At 46.9% G+C, this 15,190-nt stretch overlaps 1 protein-coding gene across 1 annotated transcript in view; it reads left to right on the top strand.

Moving 5' to 3' along the window:
* Nucleotides 1–476: 476 nt before the first annotated feature.
* Nucleotides 477–15,190, top strand: part of MTARC2 (mitochondrial amidoxime reducing component 2) — a 38,620-nt gene continuing 23,906 nt past the window's right edge. The window contains exons 1-2 of the mRNA XM_040263243.1: nt 477–2,487; nt 11,011–11,184. Coding sequence (XP_040119177.1) covers nt 2,216–2,487; nt 11,011–11,184 — 446 coding nt within the window. The 5' untranslated portion in view covers nt 477–2,215. The remainder of the gene's footprint in view (nt 2,488–11,010; nt 11,185–15,190) is intronic.

Raw genomic sequence — 15,190 nt, 5'->3', positions numbered from 1 at the left:
TGAAAGTGAAAGAGGAGAATGAAAAAGCTGGCTTAAAACTCAACATTCAGAAAACTAAGATCATGGCATCTGGTCCCATCACTTCATGGCAAATAGATGGGGAAACAATGGAAACAGTGACAGACTTTTTTGGGCTCCAAAATCACTGCAGATGGTGACTGCAGCCATGAAATTAAAAGACGCTTGCTCCTTGGAAGAAAAGTTATGACCAACCTAGACAGCATATTAAAAAGCAGAGACGTTACTTCGCCAACAAAGGTCCATCTAGTCAAAGCTATGATTTTTCCAGTAGTAATGTATGCATGTGAGAGTTGGACTATAAAGAAAGCTGAGCGCTGAAGAATCGACGCTTTTGAACTGTGGTGCTGGAGAAGACTCTTGAGAGTCCCTTGGACAGCAAGGAGATCCAACCAGTCCATCCTAAAGGAGATCAGTCCTGAATATTCATTGGAAGGACTGATGCTGAAGCTGAAACTCCAATCCTTTGGCCACCTCATGCGAAGAACTGCCTGATTTGAAAAGACCCTGATTCTGGGAAAGATTGAAGATGGGAGGAGAAGGGGAACAGAGAATGAGATGGCTGGATAGCATCACTGACTCAATGGACATGAGTTTGAGTAAACTCCAAGAGTTGGTGATGGACAGGGAGGCCTGGGGTGCTGCAGTCTATGGGGTTGCAAAAAGTCGGACACGACTGAGTGACTGAACTGAACTGAACTGAACTGAACTGAGGGGAAAGAACGGAACTCCATCCCCATGAATGCAGAGTTGACTAGGTTTTAAAGGGTGAATGAGAGCAAGGGAGTCTCAAGTGAAACTGACATGGATGGGGGCAATGAGACAGAGTTGGGCCAGAAGTACTGATTACAGTTCAAAGGAATGGTTCTCAGGCCCTTGAGAAAGACACTTCTGAGTTGTGGGAGATTCATACACATCTGGAAGGGACAGAGGGAGGATTTGCAATGCTGAAGCCTTTTGAATAAGTGCTCTAAAAGTGAGACAGGTTGGAACCTGGGACCCTTTGCTGCAATGCTTGCACCTGGACAAAGGTCTCCTGCAGCAACAAAATACAAAGAAACTACAAGGGACTAAAAATAGCTGTGTGCATGTGCAGTGGGGGAAAACTATGAACAAGAAGATACAGAAGACCCCAAACCCAGCAAAAGAAGGGGTCTGCTTTTGCACCCTGCTTTATGCACCCTGCACCTAGGACCACCAAGGGGTGGGCAACCCACTTAAGCTACCCCTCCAGCCCTACCCCTGGATCCACCGCTGCCCTCACCCCACGTAAGGCATCAGCAGCCCCCCACCCCCAACCCTCACATTCTCAGGGAGCAAGCAAGGGAATCTGTTACTTGTTTTTGCTTCCTGGTGCTGCAGCTCAAGTTCCAACATAGCCTTGCCTAAATTTCTTGCCTCCCCTCTGCTTCTTACTGGTTTCTATTGATTAAGGAGGCCAAGAGCAAAGGTCAGTAACAAGGAAGGGAGGTGAGGATCGAAGGGCCAGTCCTCAGATGTTGGCAGGAACAAAACACTGAAACCTCCAGGCAACAGTGAGTTTTCTCAGGTAGGCATTTGAATGAGAGGCTGGGGTCATCCTCGGGGCTTAGCCTTATGCAGCAAGAAGGCCATGGTGGAGTTTATCCACAGCATAGACGTTTCCACGGAGCGGGTTATGGGCCCAAAGTTCTGCAGTTCTCAGGGCCATTTGCCAGTAGGAGCTGCTCAACGTTTAAAATGGTCCCTTCGACGTCTGCTTTCCCTGTTCGCTGGACTCCAATCACGCAGTTAAGTGGGCCGTGCAGGAAGCCAAGAGGCAGTGGAGAGCGGGCGGAGTGTGGGCGGGTGAGGGGTTGCGTCGCAGGCCACCAGGAAGAGGGACAATAAAGCTAAAGTGACCGCTCAGAGAGAGAACGGCCAGCCGGGCCTGCGGCTTCGGTTTCCCGATCCCTGCCTCCCCCAGGGTCGTCTGAACATCCCGGCCCGCTCTCTGTCTCATGGCCCTCGGTTACCGCCGGATCCTCGGCGCCTCAGTTAGGCGTCCCCTCCTTGCACACAGCCAGTCCCGCCGCCTCGGCGCGGAAAGGGTGCCAGGTCGCGTGACCAGACCGACCCTGGCTCCGCCCTCTCGCCCGGAGCCCCGAGCGCCAGGCGCCCTCCTCACTCCAGACGCTGCTCCGTGTGCGCTCAGGCCCCCGCCCGCGATCGCTGGGTCATGGGCGCCGCCGGCTCCTCGGCTCTGGCCCGCCTGGGCCTCCCCGCGCCGCCCGGGCCCCGCTGGCTCGGGGTGGCCGCCCTGGGACTGACCGCAGTGGCTCTGGGGGCCGTCGCCTGGCGCCGCGCGCGGCCCGGTCGGCGCCGGCGGCTGCAGCAGGTGGGCACGGTGAGCGAGCTGTGGATCTACCCGGTCAAGTCCTGCAAGGGGGTGTCGGTGGACGCGGCCGAGTGCACGGCCCTGGGGCTGCGCAGCGGCCACCTGCGGGACAGGTAGCGCCGGGCGCGGGGACAGCGTGGGGCCTGCCGGGGAGGGGTTGGGTTGGGGGAGCTGGGGCTTGTCCCAGGAAAGGAGAATAGAGGTTTGCCGGGTGGGTTTCCTGGGCTGTCTCTGATCTTGTAGATAGAAAGGTCAAGTTCGTGTCTGGTTCAGATTTGGAAAGGTAGTGGAGGCAAGCTGTTAGCTGCAAGTTTTTGTGCCTGGAGGGCTCAGTGAGGCCAAACAACTCACAAGGCTGGAGTTTGAAGTGGAGAAATCTTTATTGCAGGGCCATGCAAGGAGACTGGTGTCGCATGCCTCCCCCAAACCTCTCCTGGAAAGGTTTTGACAAATTTTTTTTAAATTTTTATTTATTTGTTGGTCTGCACTGGGATCTCTGGTTGTGACCTGTGCACTACTAGTTGCAGCACATGGGATCCAGCTCCCTGACCAGAGATCAAACCCCGGCCCTGCACTGGGATCGCAGAGTCCCAGCCACTGAACCACCAGGGAAGTCCCTTGACAAAGCATTTTTAAAGCCAAGTGAGGGGGTATTGCAGGATCAGAAATAAGATCCTGCACAATTTTCTTGACTGGCTTACAGTGAAGTAATGTGGGGGTGTCATGGGAGTTAATGTTATCATTCCTTAGGCTCCAGGAGGCTTGGAGCTGTGTACTCATGGTCATCTAGTAGTTAACATCTTCCATTTGGTGAGGGTTTTCATATCTATAAAACAGCCTGGGAAATATGTATCAAATACAGTTATTTAGACGTGCTGTAGTCCGTGGGTTTGCAAAGAGTCTGGACTTAGCCACTGAACAACAAGGTACTTCAGAGAGGACCTAAAGCAGAGATGGGGGAGGGACTGTCCTGGGAAAGCCCCACAAGGGTCTTGCTTGCTTACAAAGTCTCTGCCCCTCGCTGGAGGAGAGGCTCTATAAAAACATGGGGTCTGATTGCTTATCTCCAAGGCTGCTGTTCTAAATTTTCTGATTCTTCGTATGAACGCAATAGTAGAAAAGTAAAATGTTCTTGGCACTAGTGGGTAGATGGGAGCAATGCTGAAACCAAGTCTTGTCCAAGCACACTGGCTTTGGCCTTGCCGGGGCTGGTCCCTCACCATTTCCAATCCCCGGGGAAGGTTCCTGAGACATGCTGGAGGTTGGGGCCCTGACCCGCTGTAATATGTAATGAGCAGTTGGGGAGAGGAGATGGCAGGGGGACCACGCGTGTAATACCTGCCACTAAAGGAATGGTGTGTCCCCTCCCCCAGAGGCAGAGTGGTCCTCAGTGAAGAACTTTAGGTAAAGTCCTTACCTACATAAGACTTGACACATCAGAATTTCATCCTCCTCCCTCAGAAAAGGTGCCCTGTCGTTTTTCTCCCCCCAGAGGTGAGCCCACAGACATTCTCGTGGACACAGAATGGTGCAGCTGCATGAGAGGAAGGCCATCTTGGCAGGTGTCAACTTAAAAAAAAAAGCACAACGTGAGTGTTAAGTTTTACTTGGCAGCAAAATGAGGACTGCCGCCCAGGAGCCAGACCCTCAGATAGCTCTGAGAAACTGTTCCAAAGAGGCAGGGGGTAAAGGTCATTATGCATGTGATTTGGGGAAGGAGGAATACATGCAATCAAGCACATATTTTTTCCAGAAGATTTCTACTAGTCTCATGAAGCTTTGCTAGTCATGAGGAACAGTCATCACTTTCAAGGATTTTAGTACTTTTCCAAATATGAGGAGATACAAAAATTGGGCTCACAAAATTGGCTCCTGAAAATGTCTAACCATCTGAGGACCTGTCTTCTCAGTTTTTCCCAGAGCACAGAGTGCTTCATTTTCTCTCTCCACCCTGAACTCCTTTCAGGAGGTGTTGAAGGTCAGCAGCTGCAGCAACACATGGTTTAATCCTTGTAGAGGTAGATGGCCAGATGCCTGGCATGTGCCGATTGGTAGTTGAGACAGGAAACGATTCCAGACCCTAGAAAGAGTGATCAAGGAAGAACGGAACCTCCTTTTTTGCTTCCTTAGGATGAAGATGCTTTGCTGTCTGGCTGGGATAGATTAGCTGTGGTCTTGTGTCTAGAGGAGCGAGGTTTGCAGATTGGTCGTTGCGGGAGCCTTCTAGCGGAGGGTGTCTGCTGTTCTGAGTTCATTCCCGGGACACGTGTATTCTCTTCGATGAATATTGCTCTCCCCTTAAAGAAATGTGGGCTCCCATGGCATGGAAAAACTTCAGGTTGTTTTAGAAAAGTGTTGTGTGAAGCTCACAGGGAATTTTCCATCCCTTTCACCCCAGATTTCTAATCCTGGAGAGTTATTTATTTTTGGTTGTGCTGGGTCTTCATTCCTGCACGCGCTTTCTCTAGTGATGGTGAGCGGGGCTGCTCTTCCTTGCTGTACTTCTCTTGAGGAGCTGGGTGTGCAGGCTCAGCAGTTATGGCACACGGACTTCAGTGGCTCCGAACCCTGTGGAACCTTCCTGGACGAAGATGGAATGAACCCTTGGCCCCTGCATTGGCAGGTGGATTCCTATCCACTGTACCACCAGGGAAGTCCCTGGAAAGATTTTTAAGACTGTAATATCCTGAGTTTTCCATCCCAGGCCTATGGAATAGGAGTGAAACAAGCTTGTGTGGGGTGTGTCGACTTAAAAAATAGTCACAATCTATAAGTTGAGAACTGTGTTGAATTCTAAGTTGAGTTCTGTTTGGCGGGAATTTTTAGGACTTCAAACCCGGGAGATAACATCTCAAGTGACCTTGAGAGAACTGGTCTGAAGAGGTAGAAGAGAGGAGCCAGGTTATATAGGAGTTTTGCAACAAGGGGCAGATAGTCAGTCTGATTGTGAAAAGTTTTTTGTAACTTAAAAAAAACTAGATATCCCAAGTTAAGGAATTTAGCACTTTTCTATTATGGGAAGATGCCAAGAGTCTGAGCTCACTGAAATCATTCCTCTGATATGTACCACACCTATCCTTTGCGCCAGCATCCTATTTTCACACCCTGAGTTCCTCAGGGCTCACAAAGGGAGTAGCTGCATGGCAGGTATTCTTCCTGAGTTCCCTCAGGGCTCACCAGCTCACAATGGAGGGCTGAAATTGCTGCTGACTGATAAAGAACCCGCCTGCCAATACAGGGGATGTAAGAAATACGGGTTCCATTCCTGGGTTGGGAAGATCCTCTAGAAAAGGGCAGACAACCCACTCTAATATTCTTGGCTGGAGAATCCCATGGACAGAGGAGCTTGGTGCGCTACAGTCCATAGGGTCACAAAGAGTCGGACACGACTGAAGCGACTTAGCACCCCGTTGACATCCTTATTTGCTGATATGGCAGGAAATACTCCATTTCTCAGATGTTAAAGTCTCCCTAGGTGATTCTGATGCTATGATTAGAGGATTTCTTTGGGACCATTAAGAAGAATCTGAGCTGATTCAAGTGTGAAGGATTAGAAAACCTCCTGATTGCTGGGAAGACTTGAGCCAGAGTGAAGACATACGTTCTCATGCTGCACATCCAGAGAAAAGGCAGTTGTGCTCCCTTCTTCTTCACGTGAAGCACTGATGCTGTTTCACAGAGAGTCAGTGCTTGCCTCTGTGTCCACTTTTCATCAGGAAGAACTATTGTTTCCCACTGCCTGTTGCCACTACTTTGCTGTGACTCTGGCTTCCATGGAAAGATAATATTTTTCCTTTGCTTTTCTGCCTCTGTGGACGTCCGAAAATAGATGGAACTGTATGAGCGTTCCCTTGTTTTGAACAAGATATGCTTGAGATGGGATAGTGTGGTGTGGAGACTGGAGTGAGGCAGGGAAAAGCGATGGAATACTTTTATTTGGTGGTTCATACTCGGCAGACACTGAACAAAGGCCTTTCAGCAGATAATATAATTTAAACCTCATAGCAATTTGTGGGCTAGATATTGTGTCCACTTTGCAAATAAGGAAATGGTATCAGAAAGGATGAGTATCTGATCCGAGATCCCAGTGATCTCGGTGAGGCGGCAGTGAAGTGAGATCTTAATTCCCTGCCCAGGAATTGAACCTGGGTAGCCTGGATGAGAATCAGGAATCTTAGGCACCAGGCCAGCAAGGGCTAGAGGCTAGAAGCTATTTTTCCCCTGGATCTTTGACCCCAGTGAAAAACGCATTTATCACAGAGGCAGAAATTGTAAATGCCGATACAAAGTTTATTATTAGCAATGTGGAGAGAAAGGGTGTAGGCAGCCCTCTTAGTGAGAAGGAGCCCACCTATCTCTTGTCTCAGAAAATGCTAACAGTTCTAAGTATCCAGCCTGAAGCCCACTTCTTTGGGCCCCTGTGAAATGTAAACAGAAGGCCGGTTGTAACTATCTAACCTGGAGCCCATCTATCTCCTACAACAACAAGACCACTATGTGCTGAAGGAATTTGAACTGATATCTCTGAGGGCAACTCTTATGCCCATGCTGTGAAGCCAGTATGTAATTTACAAGAGCAGGGATCACAGCAAGTCTCAGGAGACTTCCAGAGAAGTCACTTAACCTCTTCCGAACCTGTTTTTCATTGGCTAAAGAGGTTGAATTTGATGATCTCCAAGTCCTTGTCTAATCTATAGTTTCTTTATTAAGTGATAACTGAAACTGGAAAACAAACTGGAAAGAACTCTGCTATAACGCTGTTATTCTCCCAACTTGAGATTTCCATCATGAAACTCTGAAGAGTCTAGAAGGCAGGAAAAGGCCGCTTTGATTAATTTCCATTTTGAACCCATGTCTTTGGAACTGTTCTCCGATGCTGAGCGCTTCCTCTCTAAGTGCTCTGAGCCTTCAATTTCTAGAGCTGTTCTAGTCAAAGCCTTTAACGTGTCTGTGAGCGATGGGCCTGAGCGCCCTGAGCTTTGAGCTGGTTTCAAGACTGTCCAGCAAAACGCTGACGTTGGCTGTTTGGCACAGATTCTGGGCTGTCCTCCTTGGCCGTATGTCTCACCCATTGATAAATCCACCCCAGCCCTTTATGAAGCCAGCCCTTCATTTCTTCTGCACAGACTATTCCCTCTTGGAGACCTGAGTCCCCTAAGTTTATTATCCCAAGAGTCCTTCCCTCCTTCCTTTACCCTCCAGCTCTCTGTGGTGGGGCTCCTGTTTTCCTCCCTTTGCTGGCTCAGTCCTTCCCACTTCCCAGGCCAGTCTGTCCGTTTAGAAACGACACTTTCCATCTGTCTTGCGCTCTACTCCCTGAACACTGCTATGGGTCATTCAAGGCATCACTGTTTGTTTGGAGACTTAGTTCTGGGTTCTGCAATGCTCTTCATGCCACACACTCGTGTTTTCTGTGTAAAACGAAGGTGCTGGCTTTCAGGGTTGCAGGTGAGGAAAAGTGGGTCATGATCAAATCCACATTGCAGACAGATCCTTTCTTTCTCGTCTGGCAGAGCAGAGGTCATTATTCACTCCTGGGCATTATTTGTGTGCAAGAGGTGAAAAATAACATCACTCCAGTTACAGGGTAACGGGGGTGGCTGGTGTGTGTTGCCGATGGCACTTTGCATCCTCTGTTGTGATTGTCCTGCCCCGAGGTCAGGCTGCTTACAAGCTGCCTCTTGCCCCCGCCATTGCAGGTTAGCACAGAACTTCCAGCCACCACTTCTGCCTCCTCCCAGGGATTAACACCCAGGTCATTATACAATAAGCTAGGGGCGAGGCTTGAGAACCAGAGTGTAGGGTTTCAAGTGGGGAGAAAGATGGGAGGTGAGAAGACTTGGCCCAGGGCTGACTTTTAGAAATAATGGTCCATAGCGGTGTGTGACTCCTGTCTGGATAAGCCTGGTCATGTGGGGCTCTCAGAGGGAGGCTCGTTTCAGAGCAGGATGGGCCATGTTGGAAGTTCAGGTGCAGGCTTTGGTGGGGTTCATTAGAGCAGGGCCACCCAGGACTCTGTGCCCAAGGATGAAGCTGGAAATAAGGAACAGGGCCCAGCCCTGAGGGAATTGTTGTTGTTCAGCTGCTAAATGGTCCCCGACTCTTTGCAACCCCACGGACTGTAGCACGCCAGGCTTCCCTGTCTTTCACCATCCCCTGGAGTTAGCTCAAACTCATGTCCATTGAGTCATTGATGCCATCCAATCATTTCAGCCTCTGTCACCCCCTTCTCCTCCTGCCCTCAATCTTTCCCAGCATCACAGGGCTATGACAAGGTAGGCAGGAAAGCCCTGGGTCGCAGAACCCACTCTTGCCTCGCAGGTGAAGGGCTAGGGAACCCTGAAAGCCAAAGATGCCTGGGAAAAAAAAAGGAGGGCCCCTCAGAGGGTTGGGGACCTAGTACTGCCCAGCATCCTCAGCTCCCAGGAGAGTAGCCACAGCAGTTCCCAAAATGCCTTTGCTCTATCACCACTGCCACGGCCACCGTGGTACCCGCACACCAGCACGCATGCCAGGGAGCTGGGCTCAGGACCCAGCTCGTCTCTGCTGGCTTGAAGGCAAGTTATCCAGCACTTGGACAGGAATGGGCTGTCTGAAGGGGAGGTTCCAGAGAGGAGACTCCCTGCCAAAGACCTGGCTCACCAGGTTATCTCACCATTCGATCTGGCTCCAGGCATATTCTGTCTTTTTTTCCTGCTCACGTGTGGGAGGCTTCAGCTTTCAGTGGTGGTTCACTCATCCGAGTCTGCAGAGTTCCTCACCCACTGCTCTTGTTCTGTCTAAAACAGTGACGTTGAAACTCATTTTCCCTAGGGGCGGTACACTTAGGAATCAACTCATATGTGTGGTATGACCCAAAATGTCAGTATATGCATTACTATAGATAAGAGCGTAACCAGCCTAACATTCCATTCTTCAGCTCACTCTGCACCCCACTCTCTCCCTGGATGTGATACACAGAGTGTGAAAGCTGAGCCCAGAACAGGGGGTGGGGTGGGGGGTGGGGACTGTCTAGAAGATGAGTTCTTATCTAACACATGAATTGCGTAAGTCATTTTTTTTTTTTCTCCAGCTTCACTGAGATAACTTAAATATAACATTGAGTAAGTTTCAGGTGTACAACGTGATGATTAGATACACACATATATTGTGAAATGATTCCCATAATAAGGCTAATGAACACATCTTTCACCGCACATAATTTCCATTTTGTCACTGTCATTATCGTGAGAGCATTTGAGATTTTCTCTCTTAACAATTTTCAAGTGTAAATACAGTATTATTAACTAGAGATGTCATAATGTACATTACAGACATATTTTCCCCTTCGAGCTCAAAGTTTGTACCCTTTGACCGCCTGAAGGCAGTCACATATTTCCCCCACCCTTACCCCACAGCAACCACCAGTCTCCTCTCTGTTACTTTCTTTGTAAAATGTTTACTTATTTGGCTGCACCAGGTCTTAGTTGCGGCATGTGGGATCTGGTTCCCCCACCAGGGAGCAAACCTGGGCCCCTCACCTGGGGAACGTGGAGTCTTAGCCCCTGGACCACCAGGGAAGTGCCCTACTTTCTGTTTCCAGCAATTCCCAGCTTATTAGATTTCACTTACAAGTGAGATTATACAGTATTTATCTTTCTCTGTCTGACTGACTTCACTTACTGTTAATACCCTCAAGTTTCACCCATGTTGTCTAAAAATTGCAGAACTTCCTTCTTTTTGTGGCAAAATAATATTCTGCCATATAGATATACCACATTTTCTTTCTTTTTAAAAATGGTCCATGGGGTCTCAAAGAATTGGAGACAACTGAGTGACTGAGTACACACATACAGACACAGCATTGGTTTATAACGTTGTGTAAGTTTTCACATGTGCATGAAGAAGAAAGGCTGTTTATGGGTTTCCTGATCAAGGTCCATATGTCCCAGCAAGTTAAGCCCAGCAGAGGCTGGTTTGCACCCACTGGGGTCACACACATTCAAGACCTTTGTCTAGAGTTTCAGTCTACCTGCACCAGTAGTCATTTAGTCAGTCCCCTCTTGTTCCACAGCAGAAAGACCTGGAAGACTTTTTGCTTTAACCAGGGAAGTCTCTGACCAAAACAAAGTCCCAAAGTGAGCAATGTATGAGCCCCAGCAGTAGAGGAGGTCCCTACACCAGCCTCGCCAGGATTTGGGGGACTGGGGATTTTCAAACATTGGCCAGATGCTCTTTCCCAGGGTTCTTTGTACCAAACAAACTCCTTCTGGGGTGCGGGGTAACACCATCTCTTGGACGGAAAGAATTTGGCTAGACTTGGATATTGTCTAGAAACTACTGGGTCCTGAGTGGGGGCAGAGGGAGTTTTTTTTTTTTTTTTTTTTTTAATGTTTATTTGGTTGCTCCGAGTCTTGGTTGCAGCACCTGGGATCTTCAGTTGCTGCATGCAAACTCTTAGTTGCAGCGTGTGGGATCTAGTTCCCTGACTAGGGATCGAACCCAGGTCTTTTGCATTAGGAGCTTAAAGTCTCAGCCTCTGGACCACCAGGGAAGTCTCAGAGAGGGAGGGTTTTGATGAAATAGAAAGCTAGAGGGGAGCTTTGGAGTGGGTGGCAAAGGCTTTTCTGAGTGTGCCCTTGTTTGTTTCTTGGCAGGTTTTGGCTGGTGATAAAGGAAGATGGACACATGGTGACTGGACGGCAGGAACCTCGCCTTGTGCTGGTCTCCATCACCTATGAGGATGATTGCCTGATCCTCAGGGCTCCAGGCATGGACCAGCTGGTTTTGCCGACCAAACTGCATTCTTCAAACAAGCTCCATGACTGCAGGTGCTCTGCTCTGGGGCTCCGGGGACCTGTGCCAGGACTCATTTCCATTTAGGCTCTCCCCTATGCTCCACCTTGCTACACTTTGTACAGTAGATGATGAGACTGGTAAAGGAAATATTTAAGAGAAGTCTAGTCTATTTTGGGATCAAGCCAGTGGTCAAGTGTGAGTGGGTGAAATAGAATACTGCATTAAGGATGTTTAGATTTGCTTTCATCAGATATGGCCAGACATGCAGACACAGAAATGACTGTCATGAAGAAAGAAGGTTTTTTTTCACACATATATTCACACATGCCTAGAAACCAGAGGCTCATGCCATGCAGGACCACATGGGGAAATACCGGGGTCAGGGCAGAGGAAACTGCAAGACTCTTTATTCTGGTTTCTGCAGGCTCTGGGAAAATTGGCCCTGGGGCACAGGGGTTGTCCTTGGTTTTCTGGTATCTGACTCTGGTGATTAGAGCAGGCGAAGGTGGCCAGAGTGTAAAACACAATGGGAGAGGTGGTTGGATGAGGACTTTGGATTGGCTGGTTTGCATATGAAAGCCCAGTGTTTCACTATATCTCTGAATTGGTTAGCCCTGGAAGGGGGAGTTCCTTCAGCGTCATCAAGTCCCAAGATCTCAAAGCATCAAAAACAGAAAAAGTAATACAAATATAGAGAGGATACAGAGGGCCAGTCTTTAGGGTTTGTCTCCTTTTGTTCAAGTAGGATGGACTTCTATTCAGAATTGCCAGGCAGACAAGGGCGTTCGTTAGTGGAGACGTTCCTGCCTGTATCTCTGGGTTGAATGATACGGATGCTGAGGCTTTTCCTGCTGACTCTGGCCCCTGAGGTCTGAGATTGAGACTGCATCAGGAGGTATGAGATTTGACCTCTGGCCAGACATGCACCTCCAAGCCTGGGCTTCCTTTCAGTCTGTGGGACCCTTGCAGGGCCATCCAGTTGCATGGCTTTTCAAGGTCTTGTCTTGTGCTAGCAGGGCGTCCTAGAGGCTTAGACGCTTGTCATGGGTGCTCCCTTTCTAATGACCCGAGAATTCTCAGCATGTGGAAATTGGAGAGTCTCGGAATGCTTCCTGTACCCTCATGGTGTGCTTTTATTAGCAAAGTGTCTGAACTGAAACCCATCACTCCAGGTTCTACAGTTTTGAAAGCCTGAAGCAATCATTCACTGACTACAGTATTTCAGTTGATTATCTCAGTAAGTTTACGAGGCAGATATCAGTACACTTTACAAATGAGGAGACCAAGCTCAGAAAAAGTAAAGGAGATTCCTTAACAGAGCCATAGGGACGAGGATGCAATGTCATGAATTTCATTGTTAGTTTCTTTAACCAGCTTTCCCTATTCACCCTATGTGTTGTTATTTTATTTTTTGAGCGCGATTGTAGAGCAGTAGAGCTTCTTAATTATCATAAAGATTTATGAACGATTGATGTCTAAAAAGTCCAAACGTATTTTCATGTGTGAGAAAGAAATGACTTAAAACCTGGACAGTCCAACAGAAGTTTTTTTTTTTCCTTTATAACTGAAGTAATAGTTTCCTTTGAAGAAGAAAGTTCTCCAGCTGGGTTTCATTCCATTATGAGATATATTGACTACTGACAATATCATATAATTAAATATTTGATATGTGAGGAATCTACATAAAGTATGGAAATGAAAGTTACTCAGTCGTGTCTGACTCTTTGTGACCCCATGGACTACACAGTCCATGGAATTCTCCAGGCCTGAATACTGGAGTGGGTAGCCTTTCCCTTCTCCAGGGGATCTTCCCAACCCAGGGATTGAACCCAGGTCTCCAGCATTGCAGGTGGATTCTTTACCAGCTGAGCCACAAGGGAAGCCCACGAATACTGGAATGGGTAGCCTATCCCTTCTCCAGAGGATCTTCCCGACCCAGGAGTTGAACCAGGGTCTCCTTCCTGCATTGCAGGGGGATTCTTTACCAACTGAGCTATCAGGGAAGCCCCACATAAAGTATTTATAAGTTATAAAACACAATACTGAAACAAACACCTGTAGCGCCATACTCAACTCAGGAAATATAACATGCATGGATTTATTTCAAGTACCTTCATGATGTCCTGTTCCTTAGAGAAACCAGGGTCCCGAATTTCTTTTTCTCCTGGTTCCTGCTACTCTCCCTTTTATGTATGGATGTGCTCCTAGATAATATATGGTTAAGTTTTGCTTCAAGTTTATGAAATGTCATTACGCAATATTCTTCTGTAGCTGCTTGTTCTTTTCAACACTATAAGATTCATCTGTGGCTTGCGGCTGGAAGCTGTAGTTGAGTTTTTTCACTGCGGTGTAGTTTCCACTGTATGATTTTGCTATAACTTCTTTATGCTCTTCTCCATTAACTCATGTCATTTTGCAGTTTTTCTTCTAATATGAAAAGTGTCCTAAGAACGTTTTTGTACATATCTTTAATTCTTTAGAGCATGAGTTTAGGAATAGAATTACTGAGTCATTGGGTATCTACATGTTAATTTTGATAAGGAAGATGGCTAATCGGTTCCCAAAATTGTACCAATTTATACCTCACCGGAGTAAGGGTTCATTGCCTCGTGCCCTCATCAATTAGATTTGTTACCAGTCCTCCTCATCTGGCTTTTCTTATATTTTTAATTCTGCAAGTATCTTTAAAATGAATTAGGTGGTATCTCTTTGCAGTTTTAATTTGCATTTCTAGGCATTCCATTGAAATCTGGAAGCTAAATATTTTTTCTTTATAGTTATTGGTTCCTTGTGTTCTTTTGTCTATGAAATTATTTTTTATGGTTCATGCCCACGTTTTCCCTATTGATGGGGAGTTCTTTAGGTTGGATCTGTTTGGTCAATTATAAGAGATGCAAAATCCTGCTTTGTGATTTATTTTTAAAATCTTTTTTATGGCATCTTCTGAAAAATAGACATTTTAAATTTTATGATATTCAAAGTCATTAACCTTTTGGGGGGGAATTAGCCCTTTTTCGTGTCTTAAGAAATATACTCTATTCCAAAGTTATAAAAAATTCTCCTACTATTCTTTTTCTAAAACTATTGAAGTTTTGCCTTTCTCACTTATGTTTCTGCGTCTAAAGTTTATTTATTTATTTTTTTAGAGTTGATTTTTGATGGTGATTTGAGGTAGAAATTCAATTTGATTTTCTTATACAGTTATCAAGTGTCCCAGTATTTTATTGAACAATCCATTTGCTTCCCAGTGATCTATAGTGCCACCTGCATTGTGGTATCTTAAGATCTTTGCTGTCGTTGTCTGGTCGTAAAGTAATGTCCGACTCTTGCAACCCCATGGACTGCAGCCCGCCAGGCTCCTTTGTCCATGGGATTTCCCAGGCAAGAATACTGGAGTGGGTTGCCATTTCCGTGCCCAGGGGATCTTCCTGAGCCAGGGATTGAACTTGCATCTCCTGCTTCTTTATCACTGAGCCACTTGCTTCTTTAGAAAGTATCAGTTATTTTCTGAGCTCTCTCTCCTTTGCACTGGATTCTGTATCCATTCCTGATCCTATCCATCACTGTCTTAATTTCTTTAACTTAATATCTTGATATCGAGTAAGATGAGTCTCCTCATTATTTTGTCTTCCAAGTGTCTTGACTATCCTCGGACTTCACACGTTTATTTTTTAATCAGTGGGACATTGTTATTGTTTTTATTTTATTGGCTTCACTGTGTGTAAGGCAGGATCTTGGTTCTGCAACCAGGGATCGAACCCATTCCCACTGTAGTGGAAGTGCAGAGTCCCAGCCTCTGGACTGCCAGGGAATTTCTTCCTGCAGATTTTAGAATCAGCTTGTCAAATTCCATGTAAAATCCTTTTGGGATTTTTATTGGAGTTGCATTGAATTTGAGGCTCCATTTAGGGAAAATTGAAATGAATTTATTTATTTATTTCAAGAGTGCCTGATTCATAGCAGGCCCTTAAATAAATGATAGGTCTCACATCTTTATTGTCGATAGCCTCCCTATCCATGAATGTGTTATCTTTTCTC

Source organism: Oryx dammah, unplaced genomic scaffold, assembly GCF_014754425.2.
Source record: "Oryx dammah isolate SB20612 unplaced genomic scaffold, SCBI_Odam_1.1 HiC_scaffold_21, whole genome shotgun sequence".
NCBI lineage: Eukaryota > Metazoa > Chordata > Mammalia > Artiodactyla > Bovidae > Oryx > Oryx dammah.
Note: the sequence above shows the minus strand (reverse complement) of the source record. Positions and strands in the feature narration are given on the sequence as shown.